Genomic DNA, 10,122 nt, shown 5'->3' with positions numbered 1-10,122 from the left:
ATTAAAACTTATTTTTTTACTTTTATTCTACTCAGAAATATCCATGCAAATTGTTACCTTAATTTTTTTGAGTACTAATAACTTACAATAACTTATAACTTACAATTATACAATAAATTACACATTGAAATTCCAGTTTTATGATCAAACTGTTTATTAGAACACCAGTCCACCATTCCAGACTCATTGACATTTCAATAGCAGACAAAATTGTTGCCTCCATAAAATAAATGACATAAAACACCCCTGTAAATCTGTCTCAAAAAGACTGAACATTTTGACAGTCATGCTCTGATTCAAGTTTGTTTGTGTTAAAGTGATAGTTTAGGTTTTTTTAAGTATGAAGTACATTGTGAGTGTATTACACACAGTAGACAGCAGTCAGCACATTCCTGCCACCAACACGCACGATAGGCTCAGTTTGTTTGTGTGACTTTGGTAAATCTGAACTAACCCGAACTAACACCAAAGTCACCAAATAACACAATTACACTTACTGATCAAGGCAGCAGGAGACCAGCAACTCCTGTGTGCTGTCAGGTAAAATTGCTGTTTTTGTCCATGGACGCTGGTGGGCCAGAGCGATTGAAACAACAAGCAGTAGAACTTCTCTTTCCTCACAGAAAAGGCTGTCTGATAGCAAAATAAAGCAGTAAACATATTCTTGATATAATGTACATTTAAAGTGACATCAGTTTTATTAGGATGGAGGCTCATCTTGCGTGCCGGTGGCCCCGTCTGCTTCTCCGTAGGTGGAGCTTACTGACTGCCATCTACTGTGTGTAATACACTCACAATACATATGTACCTCATATACAGCCTCACTTCAAAAGACCCGAGCTATCCTTTTAAAGTGCATTATTTTTAACTAGGTGTACTTAATGCTCAACGCTCAACTTTACACCTACTGCCTACTGTACAGTATGTAACACAACACATTGCAAACAACAGTGGAACATTTCCCGTTTAATTTGAGGATAGCCTCACTCTTCACATTTTTTAGTACAACAGTTTACTTTTTAGTGACATTACCTTAGGACTGGCTTTCAGATCATCCAGCTCGAGGAATATCTTTTGAAACACTTCAAAAGTGTTTTTCAAAAGTGTTTTTCAGTTCTTTTGGGTAGCTGAGGTTGAGTGCATATATCAGCCCCATTAGCAAGGCACAGGCTCTGGGTACATCCAGGTCTGCTAGGACTTCTGTTCCTTCAAGTATGATCCTTGCGCTGGCTGGATCAGACGTTGTGGCACCTCTGGTTACAATCTTCATCACTTCATTGGTAATATCGCCGCCACCATCCTGGTAGATCAGAATCAATATAAATGTTTTAAGTAATCATACTTATACATGAGAGTAACACAAAATAGGGCTGCAACTAACAATTTTAGTTATCTGATTATGTCTGTGAAGGTTCTCTTTGCAAGCTCCTTTGACGATTATCTGATTAGTTGTTTGGTCCAGAAAATGTCAGAAAATGGTGAAAAATGTCAATGTTTCTCAGAGCCCAATATGATGACCTCAAATGTCAAACATATTCAGTTTGCTGTCATAGAGGAGTAAAGAAACCAGAAACGATTCACATTTATGAAGCTGAAACCAGAGAATTTGGACTTCTTTTTCTAAAATAATTACTTAAACCGATCAATCAATTATCAAAATAGTTGCCGATTAATTTAGAAATCAATTAATAATAGATTAGATCGTAGCTCTAATACAAAGTATAGTCATGTCTGATTTACCTGCTCTTTGAAGAGATCCTCCTCCTTTTCCCTGAGATACACCACTAAGCCACGGATAGCGACCTCTCGCCTTCTCTCCACAGAATCGTCCTGTGAATAAGAAAAAGAATGTCGAACTGCTCTTCGAGGAGGATGGGTTTTTGATAATTACATCCAAAAAAAAAAAAAAAAAAAAAAAAGGATTGACTTTATATGGCCTGAACTGTACCAATTATAGATTTCCAGTGATAATCAAAATAATGAATTGATCATTTCAAAGAGCCATTTCTCTGAAATGATCAATTCATGAACTTGAAAAATCCAGGTAACAAATAGAAAAACTGCAAAATCTTGCAAATTACTCTGCCAATCATGATCCACATCACCTATAATTTGTTTTATTATTAAGTAGTTATAGTTTTAATTGATATTTGTGCCTCAAGCTCTAAACAATAATTTGACATAGTTGAGTTGTAAACAGCTACCTTTTAAGACTCAATATCACCTATTGGAAAAAAAAGTGGATTATCCTATTTGAAATAAACTACATTTCATTCATTCATACCTCTAGCAGCATGTTCTGGATGCGCCGAATGCGCATTTTTGCAGCCCCTCCTCTTGAGGACAGCAAGGACATTATTTTCTGAGAGTACTGGTCCAGCTTTGCCATGAATGTTGTTTCCAGGTTAACAGTGGTGATCCTTCTGAATTCTTGGTTTATCTGTATAAAAAAAAGGCACAAATAGGCACAACATGTTAATGTATACAATTTACTTTAAAAGAATACATACTGCAAATTATCTTATGGAAAAATATTTACCTGAACTGCATCAAAAAGAGCAGGCCATCTTTCTTTCAGGTCATTGATTTTTGGTGCTTGATTGACAACTTCCTGCCTGCAAATGGAGAATGTTATGTTATGTTTCCAAATCAAAGATATTTTTTCTTAAGTGATACAACTGCGCTTATGTATCTGCAGTTAACACCCAAAAGAGCAAAATTATATTTTATGTGCTAATGCACACTCAATGTAATGTCATTAAAACAACTAGTTTATGAATGTTACTTAAGATCTTTCCTGTGGCGTTTCTACAACATGGCGTTCGCTTCCTCGCCCGCGTTTTTTGACTGAACTTTGACACAGGCTGTTCTTCAGCTAGGGCTCAATTAACAAACTTCAATCTCACATAAAAATAACTCTAGGACTTAAACATCAAAATGCATCGATGTTAAACCGAATGTATACTCAGTAACCTACATTTGTTTAGTCATGAATGTAAAATGGCCCAGCCTTTTGCTGGTCAAACCTTCATCAACGCTGCAACGATTTCAAAGTAGAAAGAAGAAAAACATGTATTACCCTGTCTTTGCAGAGTTAAAACTACTGCTACAGAAGCTCAGTGTCAATTAACACCATTTGGCTGCCACCGTAAAACAAAACTTAACAAAGACTAATGTTACGGTTGAATTACTTCACAAGTTAGCCAGAAGTGTAACGTTACTAGCTTATCACCACCACTCGCCGAGGAAGAGTTTAGTGTTTTGTAAAAAGGATTTCTTGCAGTGCGTGTTGATAGAGTTAAAGTTAGAGTTATTAGCTGCTGTGAATAAAACAAGGCAAAAAATTGTACTCACCACAAAGCTTTAACGTTTGATAATGTTCCGTACAAAATGCCGCTTCTCTGCTTTCTCTCTTTGCCTCCGTTTCTTTCGATCAGTGGTCTGAGAGCACAACATGTCTGGGCAAGTCAGCCTTGTACTCAGCTTTTAAAGGACGCTTACGAGATTTTTAAGTTGTATTAACTAAATACACTTTCATGTTAAGTTAACACAGAAATGTCTGTTCAAAATCGATATATTACTGAGCTAAGACTGTTTTCTTTATTTTCATTTCGACCAACTCATTAAATTAAGTTATCAACTGATTACAATGTGTACATGCAACAAACTTAATTTTTTATGCAGAAAAAGCTATTAATTTTAAGCTTTACTTACTAACCCCATGAATCATTTTTTAGAGTGTGCTTCCTTGGCTGCATTATTTGCTAGATAATAAGCGCTGACAGGCATCTTTGTAAGGTACACCTGTCCACCTGCTCTTTCATTCTAATCAGCCAATCAAATGACAGCAACTCCGTTTATTTAAGCATGAAGACGCAAGATAACCTGCTGAAGCTCAAATCGGAACATCAGAATGGGTAAGACAGTTGATTTGAGTAACATTTAACATAGCATGGATCTAGGGTTTACAGAGAGTGGTCGGACAAAGAGATCAAGTAGGCTTTAGATTTAGAAAATGTGTTAACACCAGAGGTCAGAGAAGAATGGCTTAGTGACATTTATGACTACTTCAGTCTTCCTTGAATAGATCCAGACTACTTTGGACCATGTCTAAAATGGTCTTGGTGCCATTTATTCAGAAAGCAAATGAATATTTTCATTTTTATGTCAGTTCAGTGAAGCTAAATCTAAATTGCTTTGAAGAGAGATGACAGCCACTCATATGTTTTTAGCATGTTTAATTTTCGTGGTAATGCTCTTGACAGACATGGCTTCTTCATCAACACTTAGTGACATTTATGACCATGTCAGTCTTCCTTGAATAGATCCACACTAGTTTGGACCATGTCCAAAATGGTCTTCATTCCACTCTCAGTGAAAAGCTTCTCAAATAGGTTGAGATCATCGGGCGTTGTGCTGCTGAAGGTCAGATCAATAGTCTTTGTTCCTGGGCTGAGCGCTGGATCTGGGCAAAACCCTGCAAGAAGACATTTGTAAATAAAGTTCATTCATAAATTTGATTAATCTATGACCTTATCAAACATGGTGGTTACAAAAATATAAAGAGTATAAAGATAATATTAGATTGAAGAAGTAACATTCAGTTCAACTGCAGTTTCTAGGTTTTCATATTATATAAAGGTTTATACCTTTTTCTGAATCCATGATAGCAGGTGGTTGTAGGTTCAGACACTCTGCCTGCTTTGTAAATTCTTCCAGCTCAGCAGCAGACACTTTAGTTCTCCTACCTGAGAGACAGAAAAAGTGTTAGCACGGCACCAAGTTAGTAAAGAGATTAAAACACAAAGAAACAACTGCTGCTGCTATTTCAGGACCTGGACCACTTGCTGCAATTGAAGGAACCATGATATTGAAGGAGAATTTGTGGCCATGAGCACATGAGCAAGGCCACCTCTGAATGGCTTTCAAAATCTGTTCATGCTTGAAAATCCAATCCAGTGCTGGTGTATTGAATGGACTCTACACAGTAGAGTTTTGAAAAATTCTTCCACAGCGATGTGAAAGACTCATTGCTAATGATTGCAAATGCTTGATTTCAGTTCTTGATAACCAGTTATTAGGTTTAGGGACAATTTCCTTTTCACACAGTGCCATGTAAAGGAAATATTCCTTTAAGAACTGTGTTTTCTATTTGCTTGGGTTATTTTTGTCTAATCTAAAATTGTATTTGATGATCTGAAATATCTAAGTGTGACTAATATGTAAAATAGAGAGAAACCAGGAAGGGTGCAAATACATTCTCACAGCACTGCATGTTTTTAGATGTTTTATTCTTTTCTTTTTTTAAAAAAAAAAAGAAGAAACATTTCTAAATATGCCTTTAACTGGCAAGTGTTATTTGTAACTGGTATTTCTAAAGGCAGTGTTCCAGTTTATTAAGCCGTAGAACAGTGGAAACCACTGTTCAATTATTAGTCATTGTTTTATTTTGGAAATTAGTGGCCGGCATCTCATAAAAAAATACTTAAGTACTTTGACATTACATTATTTAGTGTGTCATTGTTCTTACTCAGGAGATTGAGTTTGCTTGTGGTTCTTCCAACGTTGTCATTTGCGAAGATAACAAGGCAGTCAGGGCAGCCAGTATTCAGCAGGACAGCAGAAGATTGGTTATTGTGCACTGTGGACAGATGACAGATGATGGCCACGCTTCATATTCTTTTAGCATTGGTAAGGGTGCAGTGTGCAAATACACACCAATCGATATATACTAAAAGTGTTGTGGCAATGCTAGGTCCAAAGTCTAAATCAAAGTCTAAATCTGGTCATCGAATGTTTGTTCCCTCACTAATACTCACCCAAACTGTTGTTAACCAAAGTCATGGTGGTTTTCAGTGTGAAACACTTGCCCATCCTTTTAGAAGATAAAATTAAAGAGATTTCTAAATTCACATTACTTGAAAACAGTATCAGTTCAGGCAAGGCTTTATCATTTTTATTACATTTTATTAATGTAGAGATTATTGAACGTATTAGCCTCAGTGGCAGCAGTGGTGTTCATCCAGGCGGACACCACAAGCATCTTCATCAGCATTTTGAATCCAGGTATGCCTGTGCTCGCTGCTATTTGTGTCCATTTTCCCACCAGCTGAAACAGATGGTGTATAATATACAGGGGGTAAAATAAATATTGAAAACATCACCAGATTTCTCAGTACATACATTTCTAAAGGTGCTATTGACATAAAATTCTCACCAAATGTCAGTAACAATCCAGCCAGTCCACACATGCAAAGAAATCAAACCATAGATGTTATGTGTAAGAATGAGAAATGAAAGAAGGAAAAAGTATTGAACACGCTTACTGAAATTGTATTTAATACTTCATGCAAAAGCTTTTGTTGGTAATGACAACTTCAAGACGCCTCCTAGCCGCAGGCATCGCTCAGGTGTGATTTTGGTTCATTCTTCTACACAAACAGTCTTCAGATTCTGAACGTTCTGTGAGCCCTGCTATGAACTCTAAACTCTATTATATCTATAGCTTGACAGGTCATTCTAGCAGCTTCTTTGGCTTTGTGTTTGGGATCATCGTCTTGCTGAAAGGTCCGTCCTCATTTCATCTTCAACATCCTGGTAGATGCTAGCAGAACATTTTTCTATTCATCTTCCTCCATTTATATGAAACATTCCAGTGCCACATGACGAAAAACAGCCCCATACTTTGATGTTCCCAACTCCAAACTTCACTGCTGGTATAGTGTTTTTGGGGTGATATGCAGTGCCTTTTGACCTCCAGACATGGCATGTATTATAGCATCAGTTCAGTTTTGGTCTCTTGTGACGGACCGAGCAGTGAAGGAAACTTAGGCACAGGTTAAAGTCCAAAAAAATGATTTTTTATTTAACCCAAAAAACATATTTGGTTAACTCATGCAAAAAGAATCAAAATCTTGGGCCCATAAAAGAGGTCAAAATAACAAAACTCTACTCAAAGTCGACAACACAACCAATAACTCAAACAAACTGACCTAACTTAATGAGACAAAGGGGAAACTTAAATAGTGGCTGATCAGCCCACAAAAACAGGAGAAGGGGTAAAACACACAAAACCTAACTAAACCAAACATAATGAACTTCAATTCCCCCCCATGGTCCTGAGTTATGGCATGAACCAATTTGTAGTCTTCCTTTAAAGCTCGCTCTGCCCCTTTTCCACCTCTTGGCTCCTTAATCAAGGGACTGGAACAGCTGCAACTAAGGTAACTCAGAAAACAAAAAATTAATCATACATAACAGTGTAAACTAAAATGTGTGCACTTATTTTAGAATGCAGTGTTATGTGGATATGTAAATTAACTCTAAACCAAAACCAGTTATTTATTGTCCTGTAAACAAATTCCTATATTTAAAGAAAGAAATGTGACTGCAATGTTACTTATAAGCCTCTACACTAACATGGTGGGTATTACCACTGTGTGGCTGTAAGTGCAGCCATCACATCTCTACTGACCAGAGTATATTCTGCTAGTATCTCTTGTCTAAATTTTGTTCAGCAAACTTTAAACGTGCTTTAGCATGCTTTTTCTTCAGCAATGGAGTCTTGTATGGTGAGCGTGCATACAGGCCACAGCAGTTGAGCTGATTCCAAGTCTTTTTGTAGCTCTTCGCAAGTGCTCCTTTGCTTTTGACAACTCTTCTGATAATTCTTTTCACTCCCCTGTCTGAAAACTGGTGGGGAGCAGCTGGTCCTGGCCAGTTTATGGTGAAATGATGTTCTCTCCTGCCCCAACAGTGCTCACTGGAACCTTCAGATCCAACACAACCGTTCTGGTTATGTTGGATCTGAAAAGTACTAGGTTTAAAACACATGGGGATCAGGCTTTTCAGGCACTGGCACAGAGGCTGTGGAAGTCCCTGCTGTTGTCTTTACGCTCTCTAGACTCCACTGACTCCTTTAAAAAGCAGCTGAAGACATTTTTATACAAACGAGCTCTTAATTAAATTTTTCACTGTTTCACTATATAAATTAAAATTTATTTACTTGCTACTTACTAGTTTAGTAATTCTGATGGATTGGTTTTATCCATCATGAGATGTTTCTTGTGTGACACATTGGTAATGAGACAACTTTTTATAGGCCATCAGTTAGAACAGAACCAGCTAACATTAATTTGCACTAGGGGGCAGGGTTGCTTTGTAATTGCTGATAGATTTCAGCTGGTGTCATGACTTTCCATGCCTTTTTGCACCTTCCTTTCTATATATTCAATACTTTTCCTCTTATTATAACACAGCTTAATTTATGGATATCAATGGTTTGATTTCTTTGTATGTGTGGACTGGATGGGTGGTTATCCACATCGGGTGTGAATTTCATGTAAATTTGGTGGCATGTTCAAAACTTATTTTACTCAGCGTATATGTGCAGAAAGTCATAAGTGAAAGGTGAGATAAGAGAGAGTCTGACCTGATTGCCGTGGATTTCAAGAGGCTGGATTAGATTCTCACAGCTTGTCACAGGAGCTGAGTGTCCAAGAGACAGAAGACCGAGCACAGCTACAGCAACGTGAACAAACTCCATCATGGCTCATCTGCTGATAGTGTGGCTTCAGACTCTGAAGTGTGTTCTGGACATTCGAGACTCAGCCCAGTTTAGGTGAAGTATTGCTCAATTGTTTACTTATGTGTTGTAATTGTACTTAACAGAAATATTGACTCTGTGGCAGTACAGTCAGGGGGTTATTTAAATGTGTTGCGACAATGGTAGAGCAGGTCATCTACTGATCGGAAGGTTGGAGGTTCGATTCCTGGCTTCCCCCAGTCTGCATGCCAAATATCCTTGGGCAAGATACTAACCCCAAATTACTCTCCGATGCATCCATCTGAGAATGAACGGGTGTGTGAATGTTAGTTAGAAAGCACCAAGAAAATGTGCTTGTGCGAATGGGTATGAATGCACAAGTTGTGTAAAGCGCTTTGAGTGCTCAGAAGATTAGAAAAGCGCTATATAAGAACCAGTCCATTTACCAATCCCACCTAAGGGAATTTCACCCTCTGGGAAATAAAAAGATTGACATGTAAATGTAACAAATTAAATTAAAAGCTACCTGGGTTTGAAAACACATCCCGGCAAGAGAGGCAAGGCAAGGCTATTTGTATAGCACAATTCAACAACAAGGTGATTCAAAGTGCTTTACAGAGACATTAGAAACAAGAACAAATAAAAAGCATGATTTAAAATTGAATAAAACAAGCAAATAAACTAACTAACTAACTAATTAACAAACAAACAAACAAACAAACAACAGTATATAAAATCAAAACAGATAAAATCAGAACAGTAGATAAAATCAGTAGTTAAATGTAAGTTTTGAAATTTAAGCTTAAAGTGTGGATTTGGTGCTTTATTCAAATGCAGCTGAGAACAGGTGAGTCTTCAACCTGGATTTAAATAAACTGAGTGTTTCAGCTGATCTGAGGCTTTCTGGGAGTTTGTTCCAGATATAAGGAGCATAAAAGCTGAATGCAGCTTCTCCGTGTCTGGTTCTGACTCTGGGAACTGATAAAAGACCGGATCCAGATCACCTGAGGGATCTGGATGGTTCATACTGGGTCAGGAGGTCATTGATGTATTTTGGTCCTAAACCATTCAGAGCTTTATAGGCCAGCATCAGAACTTTAAAGTCTATCCTCTGACGGACAGGCAGCCAGTGTAAGGACCTCAGAGCTGGACTGATGTGGTCCACTTTTTTGGTCTTAGTGAGGACTCGAGCAGCAGAGTTCTGAATGAGCTGTAGTTGTCTGACTGATTTTTTAGGTAGACCTGTAAAGATGCTGTTACAGTAATCAAGCCTACTAAAGATGAATGCATGGACTAGTTTTTCCAGGTCCTGTTGAGACATCAGATCTTTTATCCTTGATATATTCTTGAGGTGATAGTAAGCTGACTTTGTTATTGTCTTAATGTGTTTTTCTAAGTTTAGGTCTGCATCCATCACTACACCCAAATTTCTCGCCTGGTTTGTGGTTTTTAGATGTATAGATTGAAGTTCTCTGGTGACCTGTAATCGTTTTTCTTTGGCGCCAAAGACTATTACCTCAGTTTTGTTTTTGTTTAGCTGGAGAAAATTGTGGCACAACCAGTCATTGATTTCCTCA

The 10,122-nt window shown here is 37.6% G+C and overlaps 2 protein-coding genes across 2 annotated transcripts; both read right to left on the bottom strand.

Annotated features, from left to right (window-relative positions):
• Nucleotides 1-128: 128 nt before the first annotated feature.
• LOC147327945 (uncharacterized) lies at nt 129-2,610 on the bottom strand. The gene is made up of 4 exons (XM_086295972.1): nt 2,540-2,610; nt 2,285-2,440; nt 1,741-1,830; nt 129-1,300 (listed from the first exon to the last, which is right to left on the bottom strand). The coding sequence occupies exons 2-4, from the start codon at nt 2,387-2,389 to the stop codon at nt 1,085-1,087; spliced, it is 411 nt and encodes a 136-aa protein (XP_086152098.1). The 5' UTR covers nt 2,390-2,440; nt 2,540-2,610; the 3' UTR covers nt 129-1,084.
• A 1,613-nt stretch (nt 2,611-4,223) lies between these two features.
• Nucleotides 4,224-8,596, bottom strand: LOC147327944 (uncharacterized). The gene is made up of 6 exons (XM_086295971.1): nt 8,432-8,596; nt 5,964-6,109; nt 5,820-5,875; nt 5,531-5,641; nt 4,650-4,748; nt 4,224-4,477 (listed from the first exon to the last, which is right to left on the bottom strand). The coding sequence occupies exons 1-6, from the start codon at nt 8,546-8,548 to the stop codon at nt 4,308-4,310; spliced, it is 699 nt and encodes a 232-aa protein (XP_086152097.1). The 5' UTR covers nt 8,549-8,596; the 3' UTR covers nt 4,224-4,307.
• Between the last annotated feature and the right edge of the window lie 1,526 nt (nt 8,597-10,122).

The sequence above is a fragment of the Aulonocara sp. 'chitande type north' Nkhata Bay genome, linkage group LG6 (assembly GCF_057382095.1).
Source record: "Aulonocara sp. 'chitande type north' Nkhata Bay isolate Kocher_YH1m ecotype deep benthic linkage group LG6, A_spYH_male_GT1.1, whole genome shotgun sequence".
Lineage (NCBI taxonomy): Eukaryota > Metazoa > Chordata > Actinopteri > Cichliformes > Cichlidae > Aulonocara > Aulonocara sp. 'chitande type north' Nkhata Bay.
The sequence above is the reverse complement of the archived record's forward strand: the minus strand, read 5'-3'. Positions and strand labels throughout refer to the sequence as shown.

Coding starts and splice junctions, on each gene's coding strand:
- LOC147327945 (XM_086295972.1), bottom strand. CDS start 2,389: ATGGCAAAGCTGGACCAGTACTCTCAGAAAATAATGTCCTTGCTGTCC. Junction 1,831..2,284: donor TCCAGAACATGCTGCTAGAG/GTATGAATGAAT, acceptor TCTTATTCACAG/GACGATTCTGTGGAGAGAAG. Junction 1,301..1,740: donor AGGATCTCTTCAAAGAGCAG/GTAAATCAGACA, acceptor CTGATCTACCAG/GATGGTGGCGGCGATATTAC.
- LOC147327944 (XM_086295971.1), bottom strand. CDS start 8,548: ATGATGGAGTTTGTTCACGTTGCTGTAGCTGTGCTCGGTCTTCTGTCT. Junction 6,110..8,431: donor TTGAAATCCACGGCAATCAG/GTCAGACTCTCT, acceptor CATCTGTTTCAG/CTGGTGGGAAAATGGACACA. Junction 5,642..5,819: donor TTTGGTTAACAACAGTTTGG/GTGAGTATTAGT, acceptor ATCTGTCCACAG/TGCACAATAACCAATCTTCT.